At 37.1% G+C, this 17,005-nt stretch overlaps 1 protein-coding gene across 1 annotated transcript in view; it reads left to right on the top strand.

Annotated features, from left to right (window-relative positions):
* The window catches only part of COL4A3 (collagen type IV alpha 3 chain), a 64,265-nt gene that overhangs the window by 21,000 nt on the left and 26,260 nt on the right, over positions 1 to 17,005 (top strand). Inside the window, exons 9-26 of the mRNA XM_074877673.1 lie at positions 131 to 208; positions 1,255 to 1,317; positions 1,802 to 1,837; positions 1,953 to 1,994; positions 3,429 to 3,506; positions 4,958 to 5,020; positions 5,267 to 5,323; positions 7,713 to 7,757; positions 9,148 to 9,201; positions 9,593 to 9,634; positions 9,924 to 10,011; positions 11,090 to 11,125; positions 11,470 to 11,634; positions 12,747 to 12,839; positions 13,603 to 13,698; positions 14,054 to 14,124; positions 15,344 to 15,532; positions 16,369 to 16,537. Coding sequence (XP_074733774.1) covers positions 131 to 208; positions 1,255 to 1,317; positions 1,802 to 1,837; positions 1,953 to 1,994; positions 3,429 to 3,506; positions 4,958 to 5,020; positions 5,267 to 5,323; positions 7,713 to 7,757; positions 9,148 to 9,201; positions 9,593 to 9,634; positions 9,924 to 10,011; positions 11,090 to 11,125; positions 11,470 to 11,634; positions 12,747 to 12,839; positions 13,603 to 13,698; positions 14,054 to 14,124; positions 15,344 to 15,532; positions 16,369 to 16,537 — 1,465 coding nt within the window. The remainder of the gene's footprint in view (positions 1 to 130; positions 209 to 1,254; positions 1,318 to 1,801; positions 1,838 to 1,952; positions 1,995 to 3,428; positions 3,507 to 4,957; positions 5,021 to 5,266; positions 5,324 to 7,712; positions 7,758 to 9,147; positions 9,202 to 9,592; positions 9,635 to 9,923; positions 10,012 to 11,089; positions 11,126 to 11,469; positions 11,635 to 12,746; positions 12,840 to 13,602; positions 13,699 to 14,053; positions 14,125 to 15,343; positions 15,533 to 16,368; positions 16,538 to 17,005) is intronic.

Below are 17,005 nucleotides of genomic sequence, written 5' to 3'. Positions count from 1 at the left end.
TGGACAGTTGCCATCAGTATGCAATTCTGATGTTGCTTATTTCCCTTCAAAGGTTTGTCCCACTACAGAGTTCTGTAAACTTTTTTTAAAAAGCATAGCTTTTTATCTTTCTTTTTATCTAATTTTTCAGGGGTGCCCTGCAGAGGGATATAGCCAAGGGTATGGTGCAAAAGGTGATCCTGGATTTCCAGGAATGCCTGGACTTCAGGTAATTCAGAATTAATTCACACTGTGAGATTTTTTTATATATATATAAGTATATATATAAAAAACACATTATATATAATGTGTGTATATATATAAATTATTTTTATATTATATATAATTTTAACATATTCTGTATTTTGTATAAAGTATTTTTTTACAATTATCTCACTAGTTTCTAAACCAGAAAATAATTCTGTGTCTTAAAAAAAATTATTAACTTTATACAATCCGATTAATACAATATATTCAAAGCCTTTCTTCTGACTTTACAAAACAGAGTACACCAAGACAATAGTAATTAATTTTGCCATCAGAATCAGGAATGTTCATTATGTCTTAGTAAAGTGAGACAGGGAAGTCAGATTGCAGACAAACAACAACACTTCAGAAATGGAGAAAAACTGGTCATAGATTTAGAGGTTTACCCATACGAATAGACTAGACTAGAATAGAATAGAATAGAATAGAATAGTTCAGTTGGAAGGAACCTACAACGACCATTGAGTCCAACTGTAAAAATTCCTCATGAAGTAAAATGGAACAGATTAGACCAGCTCAACAAAGGACAGTATGAGCCATATTTTTAAAATGGAGATTAATAGGAGAAGGCAGAGCAAACATTTCTTTTGACTGTTAAAATAAATGAAGGACATTAAAAGGAAAATAATTTTTTTTAATTTTCCGTTTCTTCAAAAATGAAGCTTTAAAGTATAGAATTTATTGCATAGGATATTGGAAAGATTAAAGGCTTTTTAGGGCTAGCAATAGGACTGTATGGATTATGAGAATGTCCACAGTTAAACAGGACATACATCTTCACTTGAGTAGTTTAGTTTTAGGACAGATATGTTTTTTCATGTTTCAAAACATATGCCAACCAATGAAGCAGTGAGGAGGAATTATGCTTCTGTGTTATCCTGAGACATGAAAAGGAAATCCAGAGGCAGTGCTGCTCCTCTGTTTGTTATTCAGTTCATTGAATTTAGCATTGTGGTTTGCTCACAACCTTGCCAGGAGATGTATTCCCGTTTCTTTTTTAATATGCAGGGTGCCCAGGGTGCTCAAGGATATCCTGGGGAACTTGGACCACAGGGCCCTCCAGGAGCTTCAGTGAGTACAAACTTACATCTCACTTATTAGTTTAACCTTTGATTTTCCCAGAAACCTGTGGAATTACACAAATGCAAGTACCTGACTCTCCCAGACTTGTTTGAGGCCTAGAGACGTGTATGCGAAATCCATATCCTTCTGTACACATCTGATTTTTTTTTCAGTTTCTTTTATTTTTATGCATGATAATATCCATGTTTTCAGAAACATCCTTGTCCATGTAGGCATAAATTTAATTTTCAAATAATTACCCATAAATTCACTTTAAATAGTAATGCGTATAACTGTGAGATGTATATGTTTGCAGCTAGACTGTATAGACATTCTGTCACCCAGTCACAACAAATTGCAGTTTTAAAGGTGGAAGAAAGAATAAAGATAGTGATATAATTCATGTGAAAATTTGATACTTCAAAACACCTATATTGGTGCTAAAGATTGTAATTTTTTAAATTAAGGAAATTTTTTTTTTCCTTTTTTGTAGGGCATGCCAGGGAAAGCAGGACCTCCTGGACCTAAGGTAGTCTCAGATTGGTAATAAAAATGAAAACTTCCTATTATGTGTAGCATCAATTAACTCATATTATAGGTGTTTTTAAAATTAAAAAAAATAACACTTGGGGATTCTTTTACAGGGTCTTATGGGACTGAAAGTAATAGGAACTAAAGGAAGAAAGGTAATTGTATAACATGCTTAAAACGTTTTAAAAGTTTTGTTTCTCTTTTATGCTTTTTCTGATATATTATGGTGAAATGTTTGTGGAAATAAGTACTCTGAAATAAAAATTTTCAGTATATATGTGGAAGTCTTTTACTGGAAAATAGAAACACAGCAATTAATATCTAAGGACAAACTGTTTTCACATACAAGCCAATGAGATAAACTTCCTGATAGAAGGGTAGAAACCTAAGAGGAGCCAGTAGTTAATATTTACTAACATTTAGCATTAGATTCATTTATATATCATTTGCACAGTGTTCCTAAATGCTTATCTAAGCATGTAAACACTGGTAAATATATAGCATCTGTAGGCTTACAACTTCTTATGGCCAACATTCTTTCAGTGTCAGCCTTTATGATGCTAGAAAACCTCCCAGATTTTGGATAAAAATTGGATGACTTGTCATCGTTGTTCTTACTTTGTATACCATATAATTGACATCAAGCTAGAAATGACTACAAATATGTATATTGCCTCTCAGGACCTCAGCCTGCAGTTGGAGAACCAGTGTAGTCAGCCTGAATGTCCCTACAGGATCCTTTCAAGAACTTGGGGCATCTCACAGTTATGCTAACTGACCTGCACAGATTCAGCTGTGAACTGAAAAAGCACTATTTGACAGTGGGATTGGTTTTAACTTTGTAATTACTACCAGAAATGTGCTAGAAGTTTCCTGGGAAAATTTCTGTAAATAGAATTGATTATTCATTAGCTCAGATGACCGTGGAGCATCTTGCTTCCTGATGAAAGTGATGCATTCTTTGCTGTTAACACTGCAAGTGCATGCAAAGGCGTTCCACTGGTTTAAAATCACTGGAAGTTATGAATGTTATTTTGTTCAGCTCCACAGGAAAGATCACATTTAGGACTTCCCCTGTTCTAAAAGATCCTTAATGAAAAAGTATACTGCAATATTGGTTTCAGTTAAGGGCACGAGAGCTAATTTTATCTGTCAGCACATCTCCCTGTAATACACACACTGCAGTTTTGAGGATATCACCAAAGGCAGTTCATGTATTTTATTGATTGACTTAAAGTGAGAGAAAAATTATAATCAATGAGATATTTTTATTTGATTTAGGTTTAAAATGGTTGTATAACTTTTAGACAAATAGTATTAGAAACTTAAGCTAATTCTAGATACTTTAACAGAAATCAGCATATGCATTTTTATATTTCTCAGCTAGATGGTTGTCATAGTAGTCTTAAGTCTTCCATATGCCTTTTTTATTGGAAGATAAATAGCAAGCAAAGAAAAATGTTAACTGTATTAATGGCTGAGCGTAATGACAGAAAAATTTTCACGATGTCAAAGATATAGCAATAGTAATTTGAAACAATAAAAACACACCGCTTGTAATTGCTCTATTGTTCTTTTTTCCTTTCAAGGGTGACACTGGGTTAACTGGACCCCCTGGACCACCAGGAACCGTTATTGTGACATTAAGTGGACCAGATAACATGACGGTAGTAAAACTGTTAAAACATCATGTTCAGATAAGCCATCTTACTAGGTTTTACTTTGAGAGGACATTTTCATCTTCATTGTTCCGGTAACATCTCCTTTTACTCATCCTAACATTTTTCAGACTTGTTTAGTTAGATACTAAGCTCTTCTTAGAGTGTGTCTGTACAGTCAGTTCAGCTGAGGCCTGTGTATTCACATGCACATCTGCACAATGCCAGTGGAATGCTAAATGCTTATTAGTAACCCACCTGCTGTGGATCTCTGAGTACATGAAAAGTAAATCACTTCTAGCTTCACCAAATTAACATGAATTTTCTGAATGGCTGTGAAAGCCACAGCTGTGTTGACCTCTGGGCCTTGTCACTGAAAATATCAGGACTCTGAGCTACCAGAGTTTCACAAAAGCTTACAACATGTTCATGTACATTTCATAGTTTATTTTCTCATTGTTTTTACTGGGACATGAGTAATCATGGAAAGCGAAAAAACAATGAGTATTGGAGAAAGAAAATGCTCTGATTGAGCCTTCATTTTAAGTATTGCTTTGTGAATTAAAATTTTTGTATTTTGTCCTTATCTAGAACTTAAACAGCAGTAGTTGATACACAGTTCTAAGTGTTCACCTATTAACAGAACAAGCCTTCAACCTGTTCTTGACTTTCTTTTCCTTATTTAATTTGTATTTAATCCATGGAGTTATCAAAACTCCCTCTCCATTATGTGTTAAACTGAAAAGTGAATTTTGCGTCAATACTGTATTGAGGAGGGAAGAGAAAGATTGCAGAAGCAAGGTTCAGCTTTTAGACACAGTAGCAATTCCCTGTTTAAATCAAATATGGACCACCTGGAGCACTTCCCAGTAACAGCTGTGGCAGTTTATCATGGGGGAATGGTAGTTTTTAAAAACCCCTCAAAACTCCTTACATAAATAGTTTGGGGCATGGTCTAACCAGGTAATAATTAGGCAGTCTATAAACTTTGGCTTTACAGTGACATTAGGATGTGGCCCAATACATAATAGCATTACACAGTAGGGTAATCTAATCTTGAGCCCACAGAGGCAAGGATTGTGTGGGTAGCCACTGCATTTACGTATTGGAGGTAACTGTAGCTTCAGTGAAGCATCTAAGGTTTAGTTGCTTTTCACTTGCAATTTGTTGCCATTTCTGGGGATATTTACTCCAGTCCCCTTGTATGCAATCACCGGTAGGTTGTTTTGAACTCACTGTGTTCACAAATATGTGCGGAGTCAGTTTCTTTTTCAAACATCATAGACTTAGGTAAGAGTGCTGATACGAAGTTTGTTTCTTAGTCATTTAAGTAGAACTATCTCTGCTTAAACAAGCTTGCTGGTAACATAAGCATTTCCTATTGGTGTTCTCCTTGAGTGTTATGGTAAGCACAGAAAAATCCAAGAGACCATATTAAATTTTTATTTCCTGTGTAATAGGACTTGAAAGGAGAGAAAGGAGAAAAAGGATCAAGAGGACTTCCAGGACCAATGGGGTTTACAGTAAGTGACCAGAATTAAATTGCTTAAATCCAACAGCATCACATAGTAAATGCTACTCTTTAGAGTCCAGTATTTACACTACTTATTCTGACCTTTAATGAATAGAAGTAGTGAATGACACCTGTTAGTAGCATTCTAACTGTACTTTATACTTCTTTTTAAACATAACAAAATTATAAAAGATATATTTAATATAGAAAATGAGAGTCTCAAAATATGTGTATCTTGAGGGTGGTTTTGTTACAGGGGCCAGTTGGTGATTCTCAAAGTGAAAAGGGTGACCGAGGAGAACCTGGAGCACAGGTATGTGCAAACAGTTGAATACACATATGTCAGTCTTTTCTGAAAAGCAGTTTTGCACTAGTATGGCTCTCCATTTTTTGTTTCAATGCCACTCAGAGCAAATTTTCTTAGATTGAAAAGCTCTTTCATCCAGTAAACCAGACTAGACAGCTGAAAGTCAAGTGGCTGTTCTTACAAGCTCACATATATGAGTTCACATACATGAAGTAAAGATCAGATGATGGTGGATGCACTTCTATTGGTTGTGCTATAAAGGTTCTACTGTTGAAACTTAGTAAAAAAAAGTGCTCTTCTGAACACATACTGGCTTTACAGTGCCAGTGTATATGTATAAGACAATAAAAACCATTGGGTTTACTTAAGGCAGCAGACTTAAATTACTGTGTTCAACCAGCAGGTATGTGGAGACATGAAGAAAGTGGTCATAAAAGAGTTAACAGGACAGTATGAGAAAAAATAATACATTTATTTTTATAAGCATACACATTAAAATATAATTTACTTGAGTATATCTGCATTTTGAAGATAATTAAATAGAAAGTTACCACTTTGCATTCAAATGGCTTTCAAACTTTCAGATAAAAACTAATCAATGAAAAATACAGGTTCTTAGTAACTAAAACTGTATGAATTCATAACAGTTTACCAGTATGTAATCAGGGGAGAACCCTAAAATACCCAAACAAATCAAAATGTTTTCTGACATTTTCTGAACAGAACCTTTTGATTCCAAATACATTTTGAAAGCAATATTAAGAAAAATAATTTTCAAATTTCATTCAGTGCAAACATATATTTTGAAACTTTCCCCATGCTTCTTGTGGTTGCAGTAATTTTTCTTCCACAAGAAAAAGTAGCAAGACAAGACCAGTACTACCTGTAGATTGCTCTTTCTTCAATTGTATGGTGCTATAATGATGGTGATATAGAGCAATTTGATTGTTATTTTTATTATTCCTATACATTATGAAAATTTTAATTCTACTTGAGTTACTGGTGTAAAGTACTAAATGTTCTTTCTATCCAGTGTGTGTTATTTTTCCCCAGTCTCTTGTGTTTCTTCCATATTATGTTTTCTGCTTGCAAAAGCCCTGTCCTGTCATGCAGTATTTTTTAGTACTCTTAACTGACCTTTCCCGTCCTCCCTTGTGGGGGAAGTAGTAGAGCACCCTTGCTTTTCTACCTATTGACCTTGAAGAATGCTAAGGAAATACAGATTGTGTTAAGACATTGACTGATGGGCTGTTCTAAAATGAAAACAAAATGTGTCCTTTCGCTATTGAAGTTACGTCAGTGAGCACAAAATATGAAATTGCTGTGGATTTTACATTCTAGAAAAAAATACTATTTTGTGCAAGTTTTGAGCCTGTGGTGACATTGTTCCAGTTCACCACCTTCTCTTCTGAAGTATCATCTTTGGTTAAGTTCTGCTGTCTTTTGAGTATTGCTGGGTTTTGTGATGCATACATCATAATGCATGCTCTGGTCATCTTTTTCAAAATTATTTTAAGTTTCATTAATTTATTCTGTGCAAAAAATATTTCTAAAATTTAATTTCTCCCCTGTTGTTCTGAACTCATAATTTTCCATCCCCCTTTTTATCTTATCACTAACTTCCTGCTGTGGATTTTAATGTACCAGATTTTCCTCATGTCTGCCTTCAAGGTGGCAAGCAAGGTATCCATATTAAGAATTATGTTTTCATTTCATTCTGTTTCTCTCCCCGTTTTTCCCCCCTCCTCTCCTTTCCCTTTGTCTTCTGTTCTGTTGTTGCTTAACACATATTGTTCCCGCACTAGATACCAGGACCCCAGCAAAGTCTGCCTAATGTGCCATAGAAAACAGCAGATACCTCTGGCACGTTGCCTCCTTCTGTTGTCACTTTTCCATCTACTGCCCTACTTCCAATACCTTTGAAGTGCAATGCCTATTCTTTTTCATTAAATAGTTTCTCTTCCAAGTCATCTCTTAACCCTGTTTCCTGTGAAAGAAAAGTTTTGCTTCAGTATCTTTCCATGTTCACCATTAGAAGGACTGCTAGCTGCTCTATTGTTTTATCATTTGTCTTGCTTCTGCAAGGATTGATTTTGCACCAAGCTTTCTGCACTTGCCTGGGACTTTGTGCTGGTGAAGTGTCTGCCTCAACTAATCCTCCACAGAAGGAGAAATGTCCAGGGAATATCTTACTCTCTGTTTTGTAGAGTTTTATGAACATTAGTTATGGTTAGAAATAATGAACATTTTTAAAATAAGCTTAATATCTTTTCAAAATTTACAGAGACCTAAAATACAGTTACATGCACAACATTTAGTTGTTATGCTCTTTAGATAAAACAGCCCCTCTTCTGATCTTCTTAAATTTATTTTATTTTATGTTTTTCCTTTGTAGGGTAAACCTGGAAAAGAAGGTGCCCCAGGTCCACCTGGCTTACCGGTAAAGAAAGAAGCCTTCTAAACATTTTCCAAGTAATACTCATCTGTTTATCACGGTCATATCTTCCTGTCACAGCTTTTTCCTATTGCAGAATATGTTTGAAAATATTGATTTGCATACACTGAAACATTTCCTTTCACAAAGCTGGCCTCGAGGCATACCACGTCCTCATAGATTTATACAGGAGAGAGAGACTCGTTTCATAGATGTTGTCTCTTGTGTGGAAAATAAAAAGGCCTGATGCTTGCTGCTGACTATCTAATGAGTTTGAGATACAGTCCAAGTTACGCAAAATTAATTCTACTGAGTTTAATTCTGGTTAGTCACGTGGACATTTTTGAAAAAGAGTTACACCTTCACTTCAGCATAAATCAGGAAACAAAATTAGTCATTTTAAGCACTAGAATCAAAGACATTTTTTTTCCGAAGAAAAGTTGTCAAGGTCACAACTGCCTTGGCATGAAATAAAATGACTGATAGATATCAAGTCTGTCGTCTTGTCATCGTATAATTCTTAAAATACACCATTTTAGAACCAAAATGGTCTTGTTTCTGTACTAATTTAAAAGATAAATTTGTTCAAATGTATTCAATTGGTTAAATATCATTTTTTTTATATTTACTTTGCTTCCAATTTAACGACATCATTGGGGTCACAGTGACCTCACAAATACCTTATCAAAATTCTTTTTGTCAAAATAGCCCATTTCACATATATCTTACTAAAACATCATCTTCATTATGCCAAAACGACCTTTGCAGACAGTCTAAACACAGTCTAAACTGTCAGACAGTCTGACAAAAAACATGGAATGACAGACCACAAAGCTCTACTACCTTGGCTAACGGTAAAAAAAATTTCTGTCATGACAAAGACATGTCATTGCTCTGTTCCCATTTCAACTTTACTAACTAGCAGTGCATTCAACTGCACAAGCCTCTGCAAAGTCCCTTTTCCTTGCATATATACACTTGCAGAAAGCCTTAGCAGCAGTCTATGCTATTTTCCCTCCTGGTTTTACTGACACCTCTTGAGATCAGCACCATCATGCAGACTGACCAAGTTCTTGGAGAGGGATTTACTGAGTAGTTTGCAGAGGGAGAACAAACCAGAGTCTCCTACACTTGTGCTGTCCTGATCAGCTTCCACCTTGGGATTGGTGGAGTGTGCCATTACAAAGGCAGGTTTGGATGAGAGACCTGCAGTATTTCCCACAGACATGGAACTGTACCCCAAACTGAGTCTTTCCCTCAGATTTCTTTCCCTGAGCAAGTCGCATTCACCTTGCCATGAGCATGAAAGATTAAGGCTTTCCATTTTAGATCTTACTGATGACAGTGCTAAAGCTAAAAGATTAATCCTCATAAAATTGTGTGCTGTCTCCTGCAGGGACGAAAGGGTGAACAGGGCAAACCAGGAGTGGCTGGCAGGCAAGGAGATAAGGTATTGTCTAATGGTTTTGCTGGTGCTTTTGAGGATGAGGATAAGGTATGTTTTGGGGTTGTTATGTAGTTTTATTTATCACTGTGTATACAGTATGTTTTACTTTACCTAACAGATGATAAGTAATGATATCATGGAATAAGGAATGGATTAGCTGAAATAGATCATGTGTTTGAACTGGTGTCCATTGATGCCTGCTGATGTGTTCCTGTAGTTTTTGGTGTATGTGACTGAACAGTTGTGTGAGGAACAGAGATGGGGGTGGTGAAGGACTGGTCAGGAGCAGAAGTTCTTTAACGTTATGAGCAACGTACTGAAGTAACAGTGGGTACCAAATGTCATGTCATGTATTGTTTTTAATAAATAAACCCATCTCTGTTCTCTGATGAAGGGGATGAAAGGAAACACTGGTCCACCTGGAGCTTGTGGTCAAGTAAGTATAAATTACCTTCATCATATTGTTTTTCTAAACCATTAGAATAAGAATAATGACTGTATGAGACAATAGCAGATATCCCATGATGCTCTAATTGAGGCATGGCTTTCTCAAAGCATTCCTGGCTGTTTGTGATTACCATGTGATTAGAAAGGTCTCATGATGTCACACCATCAAAATCATGAATGAGATCATAACATTGTTCTAACCAAATGTTCAATGTGAGGTACGGTGTTTCTCTCTTCATTCTTACTGTTCTTTCTTTTCTTACTATCTCTCTTTTAAGACGGAGTATTATGATAATGGAGTTGGTGAAAAAGGAGATGAAGGACCCCCCGGACCTCCAGGACCAAAAGGTCAACGTGGCATACCTGGTGAGTGGGACATTGAAACTAGAATCTTTTAGCAAGAGCTGTCTACTCAAATGGCTTGTTGCAGGCTAGGTTTTTGAGCACCCAGCAACCTGCTTCTGCCTTTTCAAGAATATTTCCAGATTACTCCCATCAAGTTACAGAATTGAAAATTATCCTGAGACTTTCATTTATGGCTGTATTTCCCCTTAAAAATAACGGAGCCGGCACACTTCGTGCAGATAATTGCGTTGAGCACCTAAGCTCACTGACATCCTCTGTCATGACCTTAGTGGATTACTGAGTCAGCACATTATTTGTATATGCCATAGACAAACCATCAGGGCTGAAAGTCTCCTGTTAAAGGTCATGCAGGTTTTTTTTAGCTTTCATAGTTTGTCTTATGCCATTTTTATTGCCTATCGTTCCAAAATAGTGATGATCTGCAAGTTTTTATCTTGTTTATTTTGGCCAAGCTATAAAATGAAAATGTACTATTTATTATTTGAGCTATATCACAGCTGTAACAAGAACTTGGGGGCTGAACTCTGAGGCATCATCTTGTAGACTACATCTCATACTCATCCAGCAAGTCCTTGCCTTCTGTGTTTTGATGTTCTAGTTTTATGAGTATTTATGTATCCAGGTGATTGTGTTGCATTGAGTGAATACTCTTTGTTGTTACAAATCCACTTACATACTTGCAAGGGATGGCAACAGGGAAGTTGAGTCTTGCAAAGATACTAATGCATTGTTAAAAGATGGTATCTTTACTAGAACAAATAATAGTGGCAAAAAGAAGCAAGTTTGCAGGCCTGTAAACTGTTCTCAAGTAATTGTGTGCATCCCCACCTAAGATAAATGTGGTGGATCTTATTCCTACCTGTTGTAAACGTCCATATTTTGTCAGATTTCAGTGAGAATTGTCAGTATGCAACAGCTGCATAAGCAGTAGATGCCTACTCAGGCAAAACCAACTTCTTAAAAGATAAAAGTAAGCCTAAAATGCAGAAGCCCAAAGTTTGCAGTCAGTATTATTGAGTAGTGACTTTGCACACTATACAGTTGTTTAACTCAAGTTCTACATACATTGCTTTTGCAGGGCCACAGGGTCGTCCCGGAGATGCTGGTAGACCAGGTACATGTAATGATCCAGTACCAACAGTAGAATACATGATTCTTCCTGTCCATTATACTGAATCAGCTTTGTGGAATCTTAACTTCAGATGATGTTAAAAGTACCTTTAAGTGGTTAAAAATTGACACCCAAAAGCTTTGATGGGCCAAGTATTTAAAGAGAGGTTAAAGATAATTTTAAAATGTCTTTACATTCTCATTGTGTTTGTTTAATATATTACAAGATAAAAAAGATTTGTGAGATGAACTCAGTATGTTTGTCTCTCATCCTATTGAGTACTTAGTTTGCTTTGAAATTCCATTTTTAATTTAACTTCATTTTTGTATTTTTTCCTCTTTGGTTAGGTGTGTCAAGACCTGGTTTGAGAGGTCCCCCAGGATTTCCTGGGCCAAAAGGAACAAAAGGAGAGAAAGGACAGACTGGCTTGTGTACTGTAGGCCCTCCAGGACTACCTGGTATTACTGGCAGACCTGGTTCTGTTGGATTACCAGGTCCTCCGGGGGAACCAGGTGACATTTCAGTATTGTATATATAATGAACAAGAACAAATCCAGTCATGTCAATATCTAATGTACGAGATCATATAAATACATTATTTAGAGAGTATGTTTTGATTAATATGGTAGAATATGATTTTTTTTTTGAAGTCTTGTTTTAGGATATTCATGGAAACACATATGTAGTGACGGTGCGTGCTCCATTGCTAATGAGATTCTGTGGGGAAGATACAATGACTTCCCAATATAAAGTTTTTTGACCTTCTTGTATAACTGACTATAAAAGTCATAAAACCAGGAAAGACTAATGAGAGAAAATCTGTTTTTAAAATTTATTCTTCTAGAGGTTGTAGTAAATCTGTGAAACTAAATTCAGAAGGGGCTAATTTGAAAGCTAGGAAAATCACTTGCATGCCTCCAGAGGTCTCATGGGGCCTTAGAGTATATCTGAAGTTCTGGCAGCATGAAAATAAAGCGGCAACGGTTTATAAAACTTCCAGAAAATGTATTAACTAGGAATACCTCTTTAACTAGGAGTACCAACAGCATGATGTTTCTTTTATAATTGGTATGGTTTTTCCGGACCAATACCAATGTAGTGGTTCTCTTTTCTCTCCCTTTGAAAAATATATCTATCCCCCAAATATATTACCTTAGGAAGAGTTCGATGTGTGTTCAGTTTTTCCAAAGTAATAGTAAATACAGCAGAATAATTCTGTCAAAGATACGTGAACAGCATTAATAATTTAGGATTAAAATAAAAGTTTCCCTCTCATTTGTGGTAAAAAACCAATTATGTTCCTGTTGATTCAAATAAAATGGAAATACTTTCCCCAGAAGGGACTATGCTTTTTAAAGCCTAGACAGATGGATCTAACAGTCTGCTGAGATTTACTTTGGCATTACCATATTTATCCTCAAGTACTTCCAGTTACAGCTGGTTTGGATTTGTCCAGGTAGCTCTCTCTTTTAAAAGAATCCTAGAATATTTCAAGTTGGAAGAGACCCATAAGGATGAGAATACTGTCTCCAGCTCATCCCTGCAATTTTTTTCTCTTTTAGCAGCTAGAGAATTGTCTGAATAATCTGCTGATGTAATGGTGCCATGCTCATTTCATTAACAGGTGGAGTAACACTTAGAACAGGCCTACCAGGACTTCCTGGAGAGCCAGGGTGTACAGGACCTCCAGGACCTCCAGGAGATACTGGTGTGAAAGGTCAGTTTCATAAAACTGTTGCTCAGAAGTAGATGATACAATCCAGTAATCTTCATGGATCCTTGTGAAATTTTGAATTTAATTTACTTCTTAAGCCATTTGATGAGTTCAGAGATTTAAGAAAAATCATTAGGGATAGCAAGATGCCTTCCTCCCCTTCCAGTAAACAGCAGCTGAAAGAGCAGTGCATGTGCCAGTGCTGCACACCAGTTGTGCAGCACTGCAGCGGGGTGTAGAGCCTCACTGGAACAATTATTACAGATGGGTAGGGTTTTCATATTCTCTGAATGTGTATGTTCAACGCTAACAGTTGTTCTCTGAGAGAGGGTTCCTTCTGCAAATTTCACCACAGCAGCTGCTAAATCTCTTTGCCACTTGCTAGTCATTAAAGTCACCCAGGCTGTTACAGAGCCATGTTAGTTTGAAGCCTATGTCCCTTTCTTCTTTTGAGAGAATTTGGCTTATCAGTAGAGTGACTGTATCCAAATGGTTTACTAAAACTAGACTTGAAAAAAAAATAATATTTAAATCGAGTGTTTCTGCATTTTCAGTTAAATGTAATCAGTTCTGATTCACTGTCTGACCACAGGTAATTTTGTACTGTGTTGTACTGTGTTGGAAGTGATCTTCCAACAAAAGGCCATGATTCTGCCACTCTCTGGCCAAAAAGTGTTAGCTATCCTCTATAACAAACTATGTAACACATTAGTTAAGCTTGAGAATGACTTTCTGTGGAACAAATAATGAATTATTTTCATTCTAGGTGATGAAGCTTACGTGTGTACTGATTGCAGCTATATTCCGGGAATACCTGGTCTTCCTGGTTCTCCTGGGCCACATGGCCAGGACGGCATGCCCGGTAAATTATCTTGTTGTTTCTAACAGTATAGTAGGAAATGCCAGTGATTTTGCTTTTAACATTAGTATCAGGTATGGGCATGTCTGCAGTATGCAGGCCTTGAACTAGCCCTGAGGTCATGATGAGTGTGAGAGCCTGATGCAGCTCCATCCACTGATGTGAGCACAAGCCCTAAAAGAGGTGAAGTCAGAATGCTAATAGGCTTAGGTGCGGCCTGAAGCCAGGTCAGTCTATGATGATGCAGTCAGTGTAACAAGCAGAAACATTCAGTGTTGGGTGTGATTATTGGAGCTTGTCAAAAATCCATGTTCTTGTCTTCAATTTTTCTTTACAAAATATGCTATTTCTTTTGCAGGTAGAGAAGGAACAACAGGTCCAAAAGGTTCTCCAGGTTCTCCAGGAGCACCAGGGTTTCCAGGAGCTCAAGTAAGACTTTGTTTTTTCAAATTATTTTTCAGATCCCACAAGAATTATTTCAGAGAAAGCTCATGGCTGGTGTTACATGCAGTGTCATACTAGGTGATACCAACAGTTTTCTTACTATAGTAGTGAATGTGTCTGCATGGAAAGCCTAGGTAGAGACTGTAATGTATGGCTGACCTAGCTTTACATGAGCCTGTTTTGCTCAGTGCAGCAAGAAGTTCAGCCCAGGCAGTGAAGCAGGTAAATAAATACCTGTGTGATTAACCTGTGCTGCATTTCATGATGGCTAGACTGCTTCTTCTGCCTGGTATAGGTAATTTACAGTTAACTTCTGTTCATCTACATACTTCTATAATCATAGCAGTGTCTGTAAAGTGTATATATAGTTTTGTGTGCTGTGATCTTCAGGACTTGCTAAAACCCCAGCTGTGGGGACAAATTGCTTCTCATAATACCCTCTTCCGGGGTGCAAAGGACATTCCTTCTTGGGAAACATTATGAAGAAGGAAGGCTGACACCTGCTGCCACAGACATAACATTTGGTTGTTCTGACTTGTGCCTGTAGTAGTAATTATTTTTGGGAAATTATAGTTCGTGCTGTCCAATAAAAAAATATCATGCACAACTATTCATTGTGGTGGTTGCTGTACAGATGCAAAAAGTCTGCTAGCAGGCTTTTCCAGAAGGCTCCCAACAGTTCGTGAGCGCAAGATCACTAGAGCCCAGCGTGCTTTCAGCTTGTACCGGTTTTGGCTGGGATAGAGGGTACTTTGTACCCTGAGGGGGAAAGAAGGGAGAGGAGATGTTAACTACAAACAGAATGAACTGTGGTAGTTATAGTGTCCCTGGGGAGATATTCCCATGTGGAGGAGAAATCTCTAATTAGATTTTAAGGTACTTTCTTGTCCTTCTTTTTGTGCCACCAAAGCACAACTAGGTAGCTAACAGTCTGATCCATTAATGGATCTTGCATTAATCCTGCTTAGAGTAGCATAAATGAAACTGTAATCAGGGCCAAAAGGAGTAAAGGCAGGAGAAAAAGAAAAACCAAAACAACCAAACACACACCCCCCCAAAAAACCCCTGTTCATTGAAGTGTGCCATTACAGTGAATAAAGATGAGAATAGAGGACCACTCTCACATATTTAATTTAAAAAAAGAAAGCTTGAAAACAGTTGACATGTGTCTAGCACTGAAATTCTTTTGATTGATCTGCTCCAGGGACATCCAGGTTTTAGAGGAGATCAAGGACATAAAGGATCAAAAGGTGAGGCAGGATATGTGTATCCAGAAGGGCCGAAAGGTGAGCGAGGAGATCCAGGGGCCAGGGGAGACAAAGGAAGAAAAGGTTCAAGTGGATTTCTGGGAAGACCTGGCTCTAAAGGATCCAAGGGTTCTAAAGGTGAAGAGGTGGGTATACACTGTTTACAATTAATACAGAATTCATGAAAACCTAAGTCAGTATTTATATCTTGTACAATAGTCTGTTTTGTCTATTCAGATACTTCAACTGAATATGCTCTACCTGATTTAGCAACTGGTTAGCAACCAGTATGCATAACCAATATGCATGAAACAACAAGAGTAAATATTCTTATGTAATGCCAGAGGGAGATGAGGCTAGTTTAGGTACGTGTTGCTGAAAAACCTCGGCAGTCTATTGTGGTGTTAGTTTAGGTATTTCTATAATGCTTAAAAGGAAGTAATAATTTAAACAGTTCCTGTTCAGTTTTTAGGAGTTAATCTTCAATCAGGGCTGAGAGAAACCACAAAAGCTGGGAGGACTGACCTAAAACTAGAATCGTTAGGGCAGAGCTCTTTGTTCAGCAGAAACAAAAAGTAACAATGACTGTTGTGTTGGCTGAGAAACTTAGTGATTCAGATATAACTATCTCTAAACCTGACTCCACAGTATTCAAGGAAAATAAGAGCTGAGGTTTTCCTTAATCAAACTTGTCTTAAAAAGGAAAAAAAGTGTACAGTATAGTGCCACAGCGATTGAAAAAATCAAGCTGTTGTATTTGTTTGTACTATTTCACTCTTAATAGCCCTCAATTTGTAACTATTGGTATTCAAATTTTAGTCACAAGTAAACCAGAGGAAAAATTCCTCTTAAATTAGCAGAGCTACTCTCTTACCAAAGTAATGCAAGATTATAGTCAGACAGAGAACCGGGCATTTTGTTATGAAAGCTGGTGTGGTGAGCAAGTAATGCTTGGTATACACACGTGTGTAATCATTAATAGGGATTGGCTGGCTCAAAAGGAGATAGAGGACTACCGGGGTTGCCTGGCAGTGTTGGTGCTCCTGGAGAGATGGGGCTTCCTGGACTGCCAGGATATGGATCACAAGGCATAAGAGGTTTCAAAGGCTCTAAAGGAATACCTGGCCCACCTGGATTACCTGGAGAAGCTGGTTTGTAACTTCCAATTTTATCATGTTTTACCTATGTTAAAGAGTACTTGATTGAAATTGCAGAGATAGATTCAAGTCAAAGACATAATTTATGAAACGGGAAGGTTTTTTTGCGATGAGGTTTCCACAGTGTTGTTCCAGCTTTGTTCCACTGGAGATAATAGCAAAAGGGTCATAAGATAATTAAGGTTGGAAGGGACCCATTGAGGTATTTAGTCAAAAATTCTGCTCAGAACAGGGTCGGCTATGAGATCAGACCAAGTTACTGGCAAGGCATTATCCAGTTGGGCCTTGAAAACCTCCAAGCACAAAGGCAGCATATCATCCCTGGCAACCTGTTCCAGTGCTTGACTGTCCTCATCATGAATTAAGAAGGAAAAAAAAAAAAAAAAGTCTTCAAACATGCATCTAGTCATCATCATTAGTGTGAGCTAAGTCATTGGGGAAGATATGAAGGACTTCATTTTT

This window comes from Strix uralensis, chromosome 9 (genome assembly GCF_047716275.1).
Source record: "Strix uralensis isolate ZFMK-TIS-50842 chromosome 9, bStrUra1, whole genome shotgun sequence".
NCBI lineage: Eukaryota > Metazoa > Chordata > Aves > Strigiformes > Strigidae > Strix > Strix uralensis.
The sequence above is the reverse complement of the archived record's forward strand: the minus strand, read 5'-3'. Positions and strand labels throughout refer to the sequence as shown.